The sequence below is a fragment of the Gorilla gorilla genome, chromosome 9 (assembly GCF_029281585.2).
Source record: "Gorilla gorilla gorilla isolate KB3781 chromosome 9, NHGRI_mGorGor1-v2.1_pri, whole genome shotgun sequence".
Lineage (NCBI taxonomy): Eukaryota > Metazoa > Chordata > Mammalia > Primates > Hominidae > Gorilla > Gorilla gorilla.
The window spans coordinates 137,093,471-137,114,303 of NC_073233.2; the positions used below are offsets into that span (position 1 = coordinate 137,093,471).

General features: G+C 37.1%; 1 protein-coding gene across 10 annotated transcripts in view; it reads right to left on the minus strand.

The window, feature by feature from the left end:
• The window catches only part of ARHGAP32 (Rho GTPase activating protein 32), a 318,023-nt gene that overhangs the window by 194,762 nt on the left and 102,428 nt on the right, over positions 1-20,833 (minus strand). For 8 of the 10 annotated variants that reach the window (XM_055356379.2, XM_063693674.1, XM_031016043.3 and 5 more), the window contains one exon: positions 6,515-6,623. In XM_055356379.2, coding sequence (XP_055212354.1) covers positions 6,515-6,619 — 105 coding nt within the window. In that variant the 5' untranslated portion in view covers positions 6,620-6,623. Of the gene's footprint in view, positions 1-6,514; positions 6,624-20,833 lie in introns of those variants that run through there. The other 2 variants (XM_055356374.2, XM_055356373.2) reach the window with 1 other exon arrangement.

The window sequence follows — 20,833 nt, forward strand, 5'->3', positions numbered from 1 at the left end:
AGCCAGAGAGAAAGATCAGGTTACCCACAAAGGGAAGCCCATCAGACTGACAGCAGAGCTCTGCAGAAACCCTACAAGCCAGAAGAGAGTTGGGGGCCAATATTCAACATTCTAAAAAGAATTTTCAACCCAGAATTTCATATCCAGCCAAACTAAGCTTCATAAGCAAAGGAGAAATAAAATCCTTTACAGACAAGCAAATGCTGAGAAATTTTGTCACCACCAGGCCTGTCTTACAAGAACTCCTTAAGGAAGCACTACATATGGAAAGGAAAAACCGGTAGCAGCCACTGCAAAAACATACCAAATTGTAAAGACCATCAACACTATGAATAAACTGCATCAACTAACGGGCAAAATAACCAGCTGGCATCATAATGACAGGATCAATTTCACACATAACAATATTAACCTTAAATGTAAACGGGCTAAATGCCCCAATTAAAAGACACAGACTGGCAAACTGGATAAAGAGTCAAGACTCATCGGGGTGCTGAACTCAGGAGATTCATCTCACATGCGCACGTAGGCTCAAAATAAAGGGAAGGAGGAAGATTCACCAAGCAAATGGAAGGCCCAAAAAAAAAAAAGCAGAGAATGCAATCCTAGTCTCTGATAAAACAGACTGTAAACCACAGAGATCAAAAAAGACAAGAGCTAAAGGGATCAATGTAACAAGAAGAGCTAACTATCCTAAATATACATGCACCCAATACAGGAGCACTCAGATGCACAGAGCAAGTTTTTAGAGACCTACAAAGAGACTTAGACTCCCACACAATAATAGTGGGAGACTTTAACACTCCACTGTCAATATTAGACAGATCAACAAGACAGAAAATTAACAAGGATATTCAGGACTTGAACCCAGCTCTGGATGAAACAGACCTAATAGACATTTACAGAACTCTCCACTCCCAAATCAACAGACTATACATTCTTCTCAGCACCATATCGCATGTATTCTAAAACTGACCACAAATTGGAAGTAAAACACTCCTCAGCAAATGCAAAAGAATGGAAATCATAACAGTCTCTCAAACAATAGGCAATCAAAATAAAATTCAGGATTAAGAAACTCACTCAAAACCGCACAAGTACATGGAAACTGAACAATCTGCACCTGAATGACTACTGGGTAAATAATGCAATTAAGGCAGAAATAAATAAGTTCTTTGAAATCAATGAGAACAAAGACACAACATACCAGAATCTCTGGGACAAGTGAAAGCAGTGTTTAGAGGGAAATTTATTGCATTAATGACCACAGGAGAAAGTGGGAAAGATCTAAAATTGGTACCCTAACATCACAGTTAAAAGAACTAGAGAAGCAAGAGCAAACAAATTCAAGAGCTAACAGAAGACAAGAGATAACTAAGGAGCAGAACTGAAGGAGATAGAGACATGAAAAACCCTTAAAAAAAATCAGTGAATCCAGGAGCTAGTTTCTTGAAAAGATTAACAAAATGGATAGACTGCTAGCCAGATTAATGAAGAAGAAAAGAGAGAAGAATAAAATAGACACAATAAAAAATGATGAAGGGGATATTAGCACTGATCCCACAGAAATACAAACTACAATCAGAGAATACTGTAAACACCTCTACACAAATAAACTAGAAAATCTAGAAGAAATGGATAAATTCCTGGACACATACACCTTCCCAAACTAGGAAGACACCTTCCTAAACTAGGAAGACACCTTCCTAAACTAGGAAGAAGTCGAATCCCTGAATAGACCAATAACAAGTTCTGAAATTGAGGCAGTAATTAATAGCCTACCTAACAAAAAAAAAAAGCCCAGCATCAGACGGATTCACAGCCAAATTCTACTAGAGGTACAATGAGAAGCTGGTACCATTCCTTCTGAAACTACTCCAAACAACTGAAAAAGAGGGACTCGTCCTTAACTCATTTTATGAGGCCAACATCATCCTGATACCAAAACCTGGCAGAGACACAACAAAAAAACAAAATTTCAGGCCAATATCCCTGATGAACATCAATGCGAAAATCCTCAATAAAATACTGGCATACCAAATCCAGGAGCACATTAAAAAGCTTATCCACCACAATCAAGTCAGCTTCAACCCTGGGATACAAGGCTGGTTCAACATATGAAAATCAATAAGCATAATCCATCATAACAGAACCAATAACAAAACAGAACCAATGACATAAACAGAACCAATGACAAAAACCACAATTATCTCAACAGATGCAGAAAAGCCCTTCAATAAAATTCAACACTGCTTCATGCTAAAAACTCTCAATAAACTAGGTATTCATGGAATGTATCTCAAAATAATAAGAGCTATTTATGACAAACCCACAGCCAATATCATACTGAAAGGGCAAAAGCTGGAAGCATTCCCATTGAAAACCAGCACAAGACAAGGATGCCCTCTCTCACCACTCCTATTCAACATAGTACTAGACGTTCTGGCCAGGGAAATCAGGCAAGGGAAAGAAATAAAGGGTATTCAAATAGGAAGAGAGGAAGTCAAATTGTCTCTGTTTGCAGATGACGTGATTGTATATTTAAAAAACCCCATCGTCTCAACCCAAAATCTCCTTAAGCTGATCAGCAACTTCAGCAAAGTCTCAGGATACAAAATTAATGTGTGAAAATCACAAATATTCCTATACACCAATAATAGACAAACAGAGAGCCAAATCATGAGTGAACTCCCACTCACAATGGCTAAAAGAGAATAAAATACCTAGGATGATAAAATACCTAGGATGATGATACCTATGAGAATAAAATACCTACAATGAGAATAAAATACTTACAAGGGATATGAAGGACCTCTTCAGGGAGAACTACAAACCACTGCTCAATGAAATAAGAGAGGACACAAACAAATAGAAAGATATTCCATGCTCATGGATAGGAAGAATCAATATTGTGAAAATGGCCATACTGCCCAAGGTAATTTATAGATTCAATGCTATCCTCATCAAGCCACCATTGACTTTCTTCACAGAATTAGAAAAAACTACTTTAAATTTCATATGGAACCAAAAAAGAGCCTGTATAGCCAAGATAATCCTAAGCAAAAAGAACAAAACTGGAGGCATCACGCTACCTGACTTCAAACTATACTACAAGGCTACAGTAACCAAAACAGCATGGTACTGGTGCCAAAAGATATATAGACCAATGGTACAGAACAGAAGCCTTAGAAATAATGCCACACATCTACGACCCTCTGATCTTTGACAAACCTGACAAAAACAAGCTATGGGGAAAGGATTCCCTATTTAATAAATAGTGTTATGAAAACTGGCTACCCATATGCAGAAAATTGAAACTGGACCCCTTCTTACACCTTATACAAATATTAACTCAAAATGAATTGAAGACTTAAACGTAAGACCTAAAACCATAAAAACCCTAGAAGAAAACCTAGGCCATTCAGGACACAGGCATGGGCAAAGACTTCATGACTAAAACACCAAAAGCAATAGCAAAAAAAAAGCCAAAATTGACAAATGGAATCTAATTAAACTAAAGACCTTCTCCACAGCAAAAGAAACTATCATCAGAGTGAACACGCAACCTACAGAATGGGAGAAAATTTTTGCAATCTATCCATCTGACAAAGGGCTAATATCCAGAATCTACAAGGAACTTAAACAAATTTACAAGAAAAAAAAAACCATCAAAAAGTTAGCAAAGTATATGAACAGACACTTCTCAAAAGAAGACATTTATGTGGCCAACAAACATGAAAAAAGCTCATCAATACTAGTCATCAGAGACATGCAAATCAAAACCACAATGAGATACCACCTCACACTAGTTGGAATGGTGATCATTAAAGTCAGGAAACAACAGATGCTGGAGAGGATGTGGAGAAACAGGAACACTTTTACACTCTTGGTGGGAGTGTAAATTAGTTCAGCCATTGTGGAAGACAGTACGGTGATTCCTCGAGGATCTAGAACCAGAAATACCATTTGACCCAGCAATCCCATTACTAGGTATATACCCAAAGTATTATAAATCATTCTACTATAAAGACAAATGCACACGTATGCTTACTTCAACACTGTTCACAATAGCAAAGACTTGGAACCAACCCAAATGCCCATCAATGATAGACTGGATAAAGAAAATGTGGCACATATACACCATGGAATACTATGCAGCCATAAAAAAAGATGAGTTCTTGTCCTTTGCAGGGACATGGATGATGCTAGAAACCATCATTCTCAGCAAACTAACACAGGAACAGAAAACCAAACACTGCATGTTCTCACTCACAAGTGTGAGCTGAACAATGAGAACACATGGACACAGTGAGGGGAACATCACACAGCGGGGCCTGTCAAGGGGTGGGGGCTAGGGGAAGGATAGCATTAGGAGAAATACCTAATGAAGATGACAGGTGGATGGGTGCAGCAAACCACCATGGCACATGTATACCTATGTAATAAACCTGCATGTTCTGCACATGTACTCCAGAACTTAAAAGTATAATAATAAAAAAATCTAAAATAAATTACACATAATAATATTTTTAAAAAGTTGAGGACATTGGAAGCAAATCAATAGTCACTTAAAAAACAAGGCAAATGATTTCAGTGGTTTTCCTTGACTCTTGGTAAGTCAAAAAATGGAACCAATATTGCCATTGTTGTTGAGGAGTCAATGTTGAGTGTGAAATGACTGAAGAATTAGCTCCTATGAACAGTCAGCATGGGACAACTACAGGCAAGAATATTCTCACATAACTTGAGCAAACATTAATTCAGTAAAACCTGAAGTGGAATCTACTAAGATACATTATAACCAATTTTGGTAAAAATATGTGTGGAATACAAAAAGGCTTTAGATATACATATTTTTGACATTTATTACGGAACACTAAATGACTTTGCTAATTAGTTTTTACTGCAGACTTGATGATATTTCTTGGTGAACTTAATGTACAATTACAAGAGAAAACATAGCTTATATATAAGAAACACTGACAATAAAGTCATCTTAATGACAACTAGTATTCTGAGAATCACAAGTAATCACAAGCTACTGTCCATGCATCCCAAATTATCAAATATTAAAACAAGAAGGGAGATTTCCATTCCCATACAAATGTGTAGTGAATATTTTTTTCTGAGCTCAAACTACAGGTCCAGTAGGGTTTTTCAGATCACATGTAAATGCAAAGTAAATTTCCATACTGCAAATTCCATTTAACTGTGCAACTGAGAACTTCCACCTAATCTTTAATTGGAATTGATTAACAGACAATATAATAACATGCTAAAAGGCAAATATCAAGAAGACAATCTAACAGAATTCTATAAATGCCTTCCTAGTGACAAATATGTTCAATTAAAATGTTTGTGAATTTATGTCAGTATTTGCTGTGCCTGAGTGAAAGACATTTTCAAAAATGAAGTAAAATATCATTACAGATCAGCACTGATAGATGAATGTTTCCATTTTATTTTGACAGAGAATACTGACTCTTAACCACAGTTAAGTAAAATGTCCTCTCCCACAAAAGAAGAATTTCTTCATTCTTATTAATAGACCTGTTACAAAAAGTTTTAATAAACTAAATGAGTATCTCAAATGTATTATGTGAAAAACTACACTGCTGATTTTTCCACCTATCCCCCAACAAAAACTGCTTTTCCAGCATCTCAGTACTATAAATTCCACTCTTCAGGTTAACGAAGCCAAAAAACTTGAAGCCATTCTTAATATATCTTCATCTCAAACTCTTATTACCCATTCATTGACAACAGCTGTCTTTATCAGTAAAACTATAGCATCTAACCAATTCTCACCATATGTGCTATCATCCTGGTTCAAGCTACCATCACTATTTACGTACTAATTATAACACACAGATTCTCTTTACTTCTTTTGCCTCCTCCTACTCACAGTAACCTGAGACTTCTTTAACATTTTAAGTCAGATTGTGTCACTGCTCAGCCAAAAATCCTCCAATGGTTTCCCATCTCACTAAGCATAAAAAGCAAAAGTCTTCATCAATAAAGTACAAGAAACTGCACGATCTGCTTTCCACCCACCCAAACCACTTCTCTGACCTCATTTCTTTCTCATCCAGTTTCAGCCACACTATCCTATTTGTGTTTCTTCTGACTTGTTCTCTAATCCTATGCCACAGCCTGTAACTTGTTCTTCCATTGCCTAAAATGATGTGTTTCCAGATAAACACACTACTCACTCCCTCAACTCCTTCAGGTCTTTGATCAAACCTCATCTTCCCACAGAGGCCATCTGTGACTACCCTATATAATTAGCACCTATCCTTTCACACTGTATTTTTACCACTCTGTAACCCTATTACTCTGCCCACAGACTCTACGACAGTGCCAAGTATACAGTATTCACTCAATAAATATTTCCTGAATAAATGAACAAAGCAACAAAATTTTTTGTGTAATGTGTCCTCAGTTACTTTTCCTTATATAAGTGCTATATATACATATATATGTATATATGAACAATTGTATAAAACTGATTTACCATTGCGCTAAGAGTTTCTTCCCAATCAGGCCGCTCTCGAGGGTGTACATTTCTATGTAGCTCTGGAACAAAATCATCTTCTTCAGAATGTACTGAGGACTTCATCTTCCTAGAGATCAAAACACGAAAGATTCTGATAAGAATTTCCAATTCTATGAAAGCCTTCCAATGATCACAATTTAAAGAGCAGAAAAACTACATGTCAGATTTGAAGTTTAGCTAAAAGAGCTTAAGTGAATAGCAGTGATCCTTTATTTCTGCTCTGGCTTTCAGAGGTCTCTCCTAATGTACCAAACACCTGCTTTTATTCCAGAAGATAAAATAAGGTTTACAGCTAGTTAACCTTTATGGTCCATGGTTATTATATAAAAACTGATTTTTATCAGTTCAACAAAATTTGAACCTTGAAAAGATTTGCAACAGCAATTAGTTACTCTGAATCAATATTTACAGAACTGTGCTAAGCATTAGTATCATTTCAGAATAAAGACAAGATATGGTATTTCTGGTTCCAATCAATGGAGCAGAGTGCAACAAATAAGCATTTTCAATGAGAACAACTATGAATGTTGGGCAAAACATATAAAACAGCTTTTCTGAAGGCAACAGAAAGCAACCAATACAGATGGGACATCCAGGGCTACAAGCTTTGAGATAAGGAAAGCCCAATCAAGCAATTTCCACATTTAATCCTTCTTTCTGTGTAAGATAATTTTCAAATCAATCATGGGAAATAGAACCCAAGATAATAACTGTAATCTTAATGGGATGAGAAGGCAGAGGTTGCAGGCTGGGATTACCAAAGTAGGGAGGAATTCAGGATGTAAAATGCCCCCAAAAAAGACCTAAAGAGAAAGAGCCCAGAAATCTACAGCAAAATTCACCTCAAATTATTAACTGAGTCCTAAGCTTACAAATATGTAGGACAGGATGCCAAGAAACCCAAAACAAACCAAGTAAAGAGGCAAGTAGACATTTTGGCAGCCCATCAATGTTGAGGAGATGGGCTGGCAAGCAAGCACTGCCAAGATGGAGGAGCACTGAAAAACCCCTGAGCTCTTATGTGTGACTCTAAAAAAGCCATGCCTTAAGAGTATGGACAAAACAGCAATAGAAAAATTCTAACAAAGCCCCAAACCAAGCCTTGACAGAATCAGAAGTACGAGAAGAAAAATTAACTGTCTTTGGAGGAAAAAACATTCTCCAGACTCTCTGCAAATCTTTCATCCACATTATCTAGTATCCAGTAAATATTATGAGGCATGCTTAAAAAAACAAGAACTAGTGAAAATTGAGAAAAAAAATAGTCAAACCAGAAAGACTCACATTTCATTCAGATCTTAGCATTATCAGAAAGAGACTTTAAAATGGCATTTGTGATTTTCTGCCTATGATGCAGAAAGCTGTAAAGAGCATCACCCCTAGCCTAGTAATAATAAAAAAAAAATAGATAATCTGAAAATCTTAACTTTTCTAGGACACAACAGAAAACTGAGGTCTCAGGGCAACCAACTAGTTTAAACACTATGGAAACACAAGCCTCTCTGAGATTAGATGGATGACAAGCAGTTACTTTTCTGAACATAGTATGGGGAGAAGAGGGATACATAAGAAGAATTTAGTTAAATTTTTATCAAATTGCTAAAAACATTTATGATTTATATGTTCAATTGAATGAAAGTAAAAAATAAGAGAGAAATGATGAATTTCAACAGAGAATTGGAAGCCATAAAATCAAATGTTCATTTTAAAACTGAAAAATACAGTATCTGAAATTAAGAACTAACCAGATACATTTAGTAGAACAATAAACAGAGCTAAAGAGAGGGTTAGTGAACTAGAAGATAGTTTAGTAGAAAATATCCACAATGAAGAACACAGAGAAAAAAAGGAACAGAAAATACATAAAATAGTATAAAGGATGAGAGACTTGGTTTAAAAAAAATGATCTCAAATATGTCTAAATTGATGACAGAGATAAGGGAGATAATTTTTTAAAATAAGAGAATGTGCCAAAAGCAATATTTGAAAACAAATGCCAAAAAGTTTTCAAAACTGATGAAATCATCAAACTAAAGATTCAAAGAAATTCTATAAACCTCAAGCAGAATTTTTAAAAAGTAAAACCATAGGTAAATTACAGTCAAACTGCTAAAAACCAAACACAAAGAGAAATCTTTTAAAGCAGCCAGAGAATTTTTTAAAGTTGACTTCCAAGAAGCAATAATTACAATGGGAGAAGACATTTCAATGGAAAAGAGAAAATAATGAAATTAACCTTCAGTGTGCTAAAAGGAAAAAATATTTCCAACCTAGAATCTTCTGCCTCACCAAAGTAACCATTTTGAAAGCAGGTAAAACAAATTATTTACAAATGAAAGCTGAAAAAAATTACCACCAAGAGACCTGCAATAAAAGAAATAGTAAAGAGAATTCCTAATTGAAGAAAACTGATTCCAAAACTACAAAAACACATGAAAAGAATAAAGCACAAAAGTGGGGAAATATAAGTAAATACTGTATAAACATAAAAATAACATCTTATGAAGTTAACAATATATACACATTAAAAACACAAAGGATAAGAAATGTACATTCAGTCAAACAGTTTAGGATTTCTCTATTGGTTGAGAAGTGAGAAAAGTTCTATTTTATGGAATACTGTAAATAAGTCAAATATATGTTGCAGTCTCTATAGTGAACACTAGAAGAACGAGAAATAAATGTATAACTAAAAAGCTGATAGAGGAAAAGACTTTTGAAAAATAAAACATACATATTAATCTAAGAGAAGGCAGGAAATAAAGAATAAGAGAAAAAATAATAAAACAAGGCAAATAAAAACAAATATTAAAATGGTAAACTTAAATTCAAGCACATTAATAATTTGGAAAGCAAACAGACTAGCTGGGAAAGATATGGAGAAATCAGACCCCTCATTCATTATTAGAAGGAATGTAAAATGGCACAGCCACTGTGGAAAAGACTGGCAGTTTCTCAAAATGTTAAACAGAGAATTACCAAATGACCAAGCAATTCTACTCCTGGTATTTAATCAAGAGAAATAAAAACACGTCTACCAAGAACTTGTACATGAATATTCATAGCAATATTATTCATAATAGCCAAAAAGTAGGGACAATCAAAATGCCCAGCAATTGAAGGATAAATAAACAAAATGCACTAGGTACACATAATAAAATATTATTCAGTCATTAAAAAGGAATGAAGTGCTGATTCATGCCACCACAGGGATAAACATTGAAAACATTATGCTAAATAAAATAAGTCAGAGGCAAAAGACCACAAATCATATAATTCTCTATATATGAAATTTTCAAAATAGTCAAGCCCATAGAGACAAAAATTATATTAGTTGTTTCCAGAGGCTGAGGAGATGGAAACATGGAGAGTTCTACTAATAGGTGAGGGATTTCAGGTGAGGGATTTCTTTCTCAAATGTTCTAGAATTAGATAATGGTGGTTTTCGTATAACTTCGTGAATATATTAAAAACCACTGAATTGTACACTTTAAAAGTGAATCACATGGCATGTGAATTATATTAGTTAAAAAAAGTAAATGGACTTAAAGATCCCTATTAAAATACAAAGACTATAAGCAGGGATTTAAAAACCAACAACTGCTGGGTGCAGTGGCTCACACCTATAATCCTAGCACTTCAAGAGGCCAAGGTGGGCATATTACTTGTGCCCAGAAGTTCAAGACCAGACTGGGCAAGACAGTTGGACCCCATCTGTAAAAAAAAAAAACAAAAATTAGCCAGGTGAAATGGTATACACCTGTGGTCCCAGCTTCTCCACAGGCTGAGGTGAGAAGATCACCTGAGCCCAGGATGTCGAGGCTGCAGTGAGCCATGTTCACACCACTGTACTCCAGCCTGGGTTACAGAAAAGGAACTTGTCTCAAAATAAAAAGCAACAACTATATCCTAAGAGATATACTTTAAATATAACAACACCAAAAGGTAGAAAATGGAAGGATTACAAAAATTGATACCATGTAAACACTAGCCAAAGAAGGCTAGCGTAGCTATATTACATCAGGCAAAGTAGACCTTAAGCACAAGGTATTACTAGAGATAAAGGGGGACGTTTCATAAAAGCATCAAATTAACAGGTTAACATAATTTATATGCAATAAATTGTAAACAAAGTTTGTATGCAAAAAATAACAGCTTCAAAATACATAAAGTTGAAAGAACTAAAAAACACATAAATCCACTATCACAGTTGTAGATTTTAGCAAATCCCTCTCAATGGCTGATAGAATAAGCAGACAAAACTGTAAGTATATGACTTGAACAATTCAATTTTCCTATGTGAACTAACACAGAATACTAAACCCAACAACTACAAAACTCATTTTTTCTCTCACATTCTTTTCAAGCATATATGAAACATTTACAAATAGACTAAATGCTAGAAGACGAAGTCTCAACAAATTAAAAAAATTTAAATCATGAATCACGTTTTGTAACCACCGCAGAACCGCACTAAAAATCAATGACTGAAAGATAACTAGAAATTCCTCTAAATGTTTGGAAATAAAGAAACACAATACTCAATAACTCATAAATCAAACATAAAAATCACAATGGAAATTAGAAAGTTTTTATGTGAATGATAATGAAAATACAATAGATGAAAATGTGTGGGATACAACTAAAGAGGTATTTAGCAAAATTCATAGCTCTAAATGCATGTTACTGGAAATTAGACAAGTTGAAAAATTAATACTTCTAAGCTTCTATCACAAGAAGCTAGAAAAAGAATAGTAAATTAATTCAAGGAAAGTATTTAAAAAGGTTTAAATAACAAATCAATAAAATAGAAAGTAAATGCATAAAAAAGAAAACAAAGCCAAAGGTTGATTCTTTAAAAGATTAATAAAATGAACAATCCCTAGAATAAGTCTGACCAATAAAAAAATGGAGAATCTACAATATAGATAATAAAAAGGGAACCATAAACAGAAAGCCTGTGAACATTAAAAAGATTCTAAGGCTGGGCTGGGCATGGTGGCTCAAGGCTGTAATCCCAGCACTTTGGGAGGCTGAGGAGGGTGGATCACGAGGTCAGGAGATCAAGACCATCCTGCCTAATACAGTGAAACCCCGTCTCTACTAAAACTACAAAAAATTAGCTGGGCGTGGTGGCGGGCGCCTATAGTCCCAGCTACTCAGGAGGCTGAGGCAGGAGAATGGCGTGAACCCGGGAGGCGGAGCTTTGCAGTGAGCTGAGATCGCACCACTGCACTCCAGCCTGGGCCATAGAGTGAGACTCTGTCTCAAAAAAAAAAAAAAAAAAAGATTGTGAGGCCATTATGAACATTTTCACTGCAATGCAGTTGAGAATTTAGTTGAAATGAACAAATCCTCTGAGGAACCCAATTCAACAAAACTGAAACAATAAACAAAAAGATTTGTACAGTCCTACAGCTATTAAACAAAATTAATCTGTAAGGAAACTCCAAGCCCAAATGAATCCATTGAACTCTTCTAAACATACAAGCCAAAGATAATAAAAATTGTATAAACATTCTTCCAAAGTATAAAAATAAAAGGAACACTTCCAAATCCATCCAATAAGGCCAAGCCAGAGTTTAGAGCAAAAGCTAGACATTACTAGAAGAGAAAATTATAGGTTGATATAATGAACACAGTTATAAAACTCCTAAACAAAATATAAAATCAAACCCAGTAATATACAAAAACCCAGTAATACACAAAAAGGATAGTGACCAAATGAGTTTTAGTTCAAAATGCAAATTGATTAAACGTTCTAAAATCAAGCCCTATAATTGATCACACTACACTATTAAAGGGAAATATATATATATAATTTCTTTCTTTTTAATTTCCTCAAAAAAAAAAAAAACGGGATACATATGCAGAACGTGCAGGTTTGTTACATAGGTATACATGTGCCATGGTGGTTTGCGGCATCTATTGACTCATCCTCTACTTTCCGTCCCCTCCCCTCACCCTCCACCCCACAACTGGCCCCGATCTGTGTTGTTCCCATGTCCACCTGTTCTCAGTGTTCAACTCCCAATTATGGATGACAACATGCAGTGTTTGGTTTTCTGTTCCTGTGTTAGCTTGCTGAGGATGATGGCTTCCAGCTTTGTCCATGTCCCTGAAAAGGACATGATCTCATTCCTTTTTATGGCTTCATAGTATTCCATGGTGCATATGTACCACATTTTCTTTATCCAGTCTGTCACTGATGGCCATTTGGGTTGGTTCCATGTCTCTGCTGTTGTAAATAGTGCTACAATAAACATATGTGTGCAAGTGCCTTTACAGTAGAATGATTTATATTCCTTTGGGTAATGGAATTGCTAGGTCAAATGGTATTTCTGGTTCCAGATCGTTGAGGAATTGCCATAGTGTCTTCCACAAGGGTTGAACTAATTTACATTCCCACCAACAGCGGAAAAGTGTTTGTATTTCTCCACAGCCTCGCCAGCATCTATTGTTTCCTGACTTTTTAATAATCGCCATCCTGACTGGCGTGAGATGGTGTCTCACTGTGGTTTTGATTTGCATTTCTCTGATGATCAGTTATGTTGAGCTTCTTTTCATATGTTTGTTGGCCACAGAAATGTCTTCCTTTGAGAGGTGTCTGTTCGTATCCTTTGCCAACTTTTTGATGGGGTTATTTATCTTTTTCTTGTAAATATGTTTGAAGTTCCTTGTAAATGCTGGATATTAGACCTTTGTCAGAAGGGTAGATTGCAAAAACTTTCTCCCATTCTATAGGTTGCCTGTTCACTCTGATAAGTTTCTTTGGCTGTGGAGATGGTATTTTGTTTAATTAGATCCCATTTGTCAATTTTGGCTTTTATTGCAATTGCTTTTGGCGTTTTTGTTATGAAGACTTTGCCCATGCCTATGTCCTGAATGGTATTGCCTAGGTTTTCTTCTAGGGTTTTTATGGTTTGGGGTTTTACATTTAAGTCTTTAATCCATCCTGAGTTAATTTTTGTATAAGGTGAAAGGAAGGGGTCCAGGTTCAGTTTTCTGTATATGGCTAGCCAGTTTTCCCAGCACCATTTACTGAATAGGAGATCTCTTCCCCATTGTTTGTTTTTGTCAGGTTTGTCGAAGATCAGAGGGTTATAGATGTGTGGTGTTATTTCCGAGGTCTCTGTTCTGCTCCATTGGTCTATATGTCTGTTTTGGTACCAGTACCCTGCTGTTTTGGTTACGGTAGCGTTGTAGTATAGTTTGAAGTCAGGTAGCGTGATGCCTCCAGCTTTGTTCTTTTTGCTTAGGATTGTCTTGGCTACATGGGGTCTTCTTTGATTTCATATGAAATTCAAAATAGTTTTTTCTAATTCTGTAAGAATGTCAATGGTAGCTTGAAGGGAATAGCACTGAATCTATAAATTACTTCAGGCAGTATGGCCATTTTCACAATATTGATTCTTCTCAACCATGAAGACGGAATGTTTTTCTATTTGTTTGTGTCATCTCTTATTTCCTTGAGCAGTGGTTTGTAGTTCTCCTTGAAAAGGCCCTTCACATCCCCTGTTAACGGTATTCCTAGGTATTTTATTCTCTTTGTAGCAATTATGAATGTGAGTTCATTCATGATTTGGCTCTCTGCTTGCCTATTCTTGACATAAAGGAATGCTTGGGATTTTTACACATTGATTTTGTATCCTGAGACTGCTGAAGCTGCTTATCAGTTCAAGCAGTTTTTGGGCTGAGATGACTGGGTTTTCTAAATATAAAATCGTGTCATCTGCAAACAGAGACAACTTGACTTCCTCTCTTCCTATCTGAATAACCTTTATTTCTTTCTCTTGCCTGACTTCCCTGGCCAGAACTTCCAATACTATGTTGAATAGGAGTGGTGAGAGAGGGCACCCTTGTCTTGTACTGGTTTTCAAAGAGAATGTTTCCATCTTTTCTCCATTCAATATGATATTGGCTGTGGGTTTGTTATAAATAGCTCTTATTGGTTTGAAATATGTTCCATCAATATCTAGCTTATTGAGAGTTTTTAACATGAAGGGATATTTAATTTTATCAAAGGCCTTTTCTGCATCTATTGAGATAATCATGTGCTTTTGTCTTTGGTTCTGAAGGCTACAGAACTCTCTACCCCAAATCAACAGAATATACATTCTTCTCAGTGCCACATGGCACTTATTCTAAAAACGAACACATAATTGCAAGTAAAACACTCCTCAACAAAAGCAAAAGAACGAACTTCACAACAAACAATCTCTCAGACCACAGTGCAATCACATTAGAACTCAAGATTAAGAAACTCACTCAAAAGCATACAATTTCATGGAAATTGAACAACCTGCTCCTGAATGACTCCTGGGGAAATAAAGAAATTAAGGCAGAAATCAGGAAGTTCTTTGAAACAAATGAGAACAAATAGAGACAACATACTAGAATCTCTGGGACACAGCTAAAGCAGTGTTAAGAGGGAAATGTATAGCACTAAATGCCCACATCAGAAAGCTAGAAAGATCTCAGATGGACACCCGAACATCACAATTAAAAGAGCTAGAGGCAAGAGCAAACTAATCCAAAAGCTAGCAAAGCACAAGAAATAACTAACATCAGAGAAGAAATGAAGGAGATAGAGACATGAAAAACCCTCCAAAAAGAAAAAAAAAAAAAAATCAACAAATCCAGGGGCTGTTTTTTTGAAAAAAAAAAAAAAAAAAAAAAAAAACCACTAGCTAGACTAATGAAGAAGAGAGAGAAGAATCAAATAGACACAATAAAAAATGTTTAGGGATACCACTGACCCCACAGAAATACAAACTACCATCAGAGAATACTATAAACACTTCTACACAAATAAACTAGAAAATCTAGAAGAAATCGATAAATTCCTGGATGCATACACCCTACCAAGACTAAATTAGGAAGAAGCTGAATCCCTGAATAGACCAATAACAAGTTCTGAAATTGAGGCAGTAATTAATAGACCAACCAAAAAAAAAAAAAAAAAGAAAAGCCCAGGACCAAACGGATTCACAGCAAAATTCTACCAGAGGTACAAAGAGGAGCTGGTACCACTCCTTCTGAAACCACTCCAAACAATTAAAAAGGAGGGACTCCTCCCTAACTCATTTTATGAAGCCAGCATCATCCTGATACCAAAACCAGAAAGAAACACAACCAAAAAAAGAAAACTTCAGGCCAATACCTCTGATGAACATCGATGCAAAAATCCTCAATAAAATACTGGAAAATCGAATCCAGCAGCACATCAAAAAGCTTATCCACCACGATCAAGTCGGCTTCATTCCTGGGATGCAAGTCTGCTTCAACATATGCAAATCAATAAATGTAATCCATCACATATGAATTCAATAGGTGAAATTTAATACCTATTCATAAATTCTTTAAAACATTTTAATGAAAATTATTGAAAAACACAAATACAGCTAAGCATCACACTTAACACTGAAATACTAAATGATTTCCCACTGAGATCATGAACAAATCAAGAATGTTGTCTTCTATTCAACACTGTACTTGAGGTCTTATTCACTTGGGGAAAAAAGCAAGAAAAAATGTAAAAATTGGAAAAGAAAGAGGAGCCAAGATGGCCGAATAGGAACAGCTCCGGTCTACAGCTCCCAGCGCGAGCGATGCAGAAGACAGGTGATTTCTGCATTTCCATCTGAGGTACCACATTCATCTCACTAGGGAGTGCCAGACAGTGGGCGCAGGACAGTGGGTGCGCGCACCTTGCGTGAGCCGAAGCAGGGCGAGGCATTGCCTCACTCGGGAAGTGCAGGGGGTCAGGGAGTTCCCTTTCCTAGTCAAAGAAAGGGGTGACAGACCGCACCTGGAAAATCGGTTCACTCCCACCCGAACACTGCGCTTTTCCGATGGGCTTAAAAAATGGTGCACCAGGAGATTATATCCCGCACCTGGCTCGGAGGGTCCTACGCCCACGGAGTCTCGCTGATTGCAAGCACAGCAGTCTGAAATCAAACTGCTAGGTGGCAGCAAGACTGGGGGAGGGGCACCCACGATTGCCCAGGCTTGCTTAGGTAAACAAAGCAGCCGGGAAGCTCGAACTGGGTGGAGCCCACCACAGCTCAAGGAGGCTTGCCTGCCTCTGTAGGCTCCACCTCTGGGGGCAGGGCACAGACAAACAAAAAGACAGCAGTAACCTCTGCAGACTTAAATGTCCCTGTCTGACAGCTTTGAAGAGAGCAGTGGTTCTCCCAGCACACAGCTGGAGATCTGAGAACGGGCAGACTGCCTCCTCAAGTGGGTCTCTGACCCCTGACCCCCGAGCAGCCTAACTGGGAGGCACCCTCCAGCAGGGGCAGACTGACACCTCACATGGCCGGGTACTCCCAGAGACCTGCAGCTGAGGATCCTGTCTGTTAGAAGGAAAACTAACAAACACAAAGGACATCCACACCAAAAACCCATCTGTACATCACCATCACGAAAGACCAAAAGTAGATAAAACCACAAAGATGGGGAAAAAACAGAGCAGAAAAACTGGAAACTCTAAAAAGCAGAGCACCTCTCCTCCTCCAAAGGAACACAGTTCCTCACCAGCAAGGGAACAAAGCTGGACAGAGAATCACTTTGACGAGCAGAGAGAAGAAGGCTTCAGACGATCAAATTACTCCAAGCTATGGGAGGACATTCAAACCAAAGGAAAAGAAGTTGAAAACTTTGAAAAAACTTTAGAAGAATGTATAACTAGAATAACCAATACAGAGAAGCGCTTAAAGGAGCTGATGGAGCTGAAAACCAAGGCTCAAGAATGCAGAAGCCTCAGGAGCCGATGCGATCAACTGGAAGAAAAGGTATCAGCAATGGAAGATGAAATTAATGAAATGAAGAGAGAACGAAGGTTTAGAGAAAAAGAATAAAAAGAAATGAGCAAAGCCTCCAAGAAATATGGGACTATGTGAAAACACCAAATCTACGTCTGATTGGTGTACCTGAAAGTGACAGGGAGAATGTAACCAAGTTGGAAAACACTCTGTAGGATATTATCCAGGAGAACTTCCCCAATCTAGCAAGGCAGGCCGACATTCAAATTCAGAAAATACACAGAACACCACAAAGATACTCCTTGAGAAGAGCAACTCCAAGACACATAATTGTCAGATTCACCAAAGTTGAAATGAAGGAAAAAATGTTAAGGGCAGCCAGAGAGAAAGGTCGGGTTACCCTAAAAGAGAAGCCCGTCAGACTAACAGCGGATCTCTCGGCAGAAACTCTACAAGCCAGAAGAGAGTGGGGGCCAATATTCAACATTCTTAAAAAAAAGAATTTTCAACCCAGAATTTCATATCCAGCCAAACTAAGCTTCATAAGTGATGGACAAATAAAATACTTTACAGACAAGCAAATGCTGAGAGATTTTGTCACCACAGGCAGGCCCTAAAAGAGCTCCTGAAAGAAGCGCTAAACATGGAAAGGAACAACCGGTACCAGCCGCTGCAAAATCATGCCAAAATGTAAAGACCATCAAGACTAGGAAGAAACTGCATCAACTAACGAGCAAAATAACCAGCTAACATCATAATGACAGGATCAAATTCACACAGAACAATATTAACTTTAAATGTAAATGGACTAAATGCTCCAATTAAAAGACACAGACTGGCAAATTGGATAAAGAGTCAAGACCCATCAGTGTGCTGTATTCAGGAAACCCATCTCACGTGCAGAGACACACACAGGCTCAAAATAAAAGGATGGAGGAAGATCTATCAAGCAAATGGAAAACAAAAAAAGGCAGGGGTTGCAATCCTAGTCTCTGATAAAACAGACTTTAAACCAACAAAGATCAAAAGAGACAAAGAAGGCCATTACATAATGGTAAAGGGATCAATTCAACAAGAAGAGCTAACTATCCTAAATATATATGCACCCAATACAGGAGCACCCAGATTCATAAAGCAAGTCTTGAGTGACCTACAAAGAGACTTAGACTCCCACACACTAATAAAGAGAGACTTTAACACCCCACTGTCAACATTAGACAGATCAACGAGACAGAAAGTCAACAAGGATACCCAGGAATTGAACTCAGCTCTGCACCAAGCGGACCTAATAGATATCTACAGAACTCTCCACCCCAAATCAACAGAATATACATTTTTTTCAGCACCACACCACACCCATTCCAAAATTGACCACATTCTTGGAAGTAAAGCTCTCCTCAGCAAATGTAAAAGAACACAAATTATAACAAACTATCTCTCAGACCACAGTGCAATCAAACTAGAACTCAGGATTAAGAATCTCACTCAAAACCACTCAACTACATGGAAACTGAACAACCTGCTCCCGAATGACTACTAGGTACATAATGAAATGAAGGCAGAAATAAAGATATTCTTTGAAACCAACGAGAACAAAGACATAACATACCAGAATCTCTGGCAAGCATTCAAAGCAGTGTGTAGAGGGAAATTTATACCAATAAATGCCCACAAGAGAAAGCAGGAAAGATACAACATCGACACCCTAACATCACAATTAAAAGAACTAGAAAAGCAAGAGCAAACACATTCAAAAGCTAGCAGAAGGCAAGAAATAACTAAAATCAGAACAGAACTGAAGGAAATAGAGACACAAAAAACCCTTCAAAAAATTAATGAATCCAGGAGCTGGTTTTTTGAAAGGATCAACAAAATTGATAGAATGCTAGCAAGACTAATAAAGAAAAAAAGAGAGAAGAATCAAATAGACGCAATAAAAAATGACAAAGGGGATATCACCACCGATCCCACAGAAATACAAACTACCATCAGAGAATGCTACAAACACCTCTAGGCAAATAAACTAGAAAATCTAGAAGAAATGGATAAATTCCTTGACACATACACTCTCCCAAGACTAAACCAGGAAGAAGTTGAATCTCTGAATAGGCCAATAACAGGAGCTGAAATTGTGGCAATAATCAATAGCTTATCAACCAAAAAGAGTCCAGGACCAGATGGATTCACAGCTGAATTCTACCAGAGGTACAAGGAGAAACTGGTATCATTCCTTCTGAAACTATTCCAATCAATAAAAAAAGAGGGAATCCTCCCTAACTCATTTTACGAGGCCAGCATCATCCTGATACCAAAGCCCGGCAGAGATACAACCAAAAAAGAGAATTTTAGACCAATATCCTTGATGAACATTGATGCAAAAATCCTCAATAAAATACTGGCAAACCGAATCCAGCAGCACATCAAAAAGCTTATCCACCATGATCAAGTGGGCTTCATCCCTGGGATGCAAGGCTGGTTCAATATACGCAAATCAATAAATGTAATCCAGCATATAAACAGAGCCAAAGACAAAAACCGCATGATTATCTCAATAGATGCAGAAAAGGCCTTTGACAAAATTCAACAGCCCTTCATGCTAAAAACTCTCAATAAATTAGGTATTGATGGGACGTATCTCAAAATAATAAGAGCTATCTATAACAAACACACAGCCAATATCATACTGAATGGGCAAAAACTGGAAGCATTCCCTTTGAAAACGGGCACAAGACAGGGATGCCCTCTCTCACCACTCCTATTCAACATAGTGTTAGAAGTTCTGGCCAGGGCAATTAGGCAGGAGAAGGAAATAAAGGGTATTCAATTAGGAAAAGAGGAAGTCAAATTGTCCCTGTTTGCAGATGACATGATTGTATATCTAGAAAACCTCATTGTCTCAGCCCAAAATCTCCTTAACCTGATAAGCAACTTCAGCAAAGTCTCAGGATACAAAATCAATGTACAAAAATCACAAGCATTCTTATACACCAACAACAGACAAACAGAGAGCCAAATCATGAGTGAACTCCCATTCACAATTGCTTCAAAGAGAACAAAATACCTAGGAATCCAACTTACAAGGGATGTGAAGGACCTCTTCAAGGAGGACTACAAACCACTGCTCAAGGAAATAAAAGAGGATACAAACAAATGGAAGAATATTCCATGCTCATGGGTAGGAAGAATCAATATCGTGAAAATGGCCATACTGCCCAAGGTAATTTACAGATTCAATGCCATCCCCATCAAGCTACCAATGACTTTCTTCACAGAATTGGAAAAAACGACTTTAAAGTTCATATGGAACCAAAAAAGAGCCCGCATCGCCAAGTCAATCCTAAGCCAAAAGAACAAAGCTGGAGGCATCACACTACCTGACTTCAAACTATACTACAAGGCTACAGTAACCAAAACAGCATGGTACTGGTACCAAAACAGAGATATAGATCAATGGAACAGAACAGAGCCCTCAGAAATAATGCCGCATATCTACAACTATCTGATCTTTGAC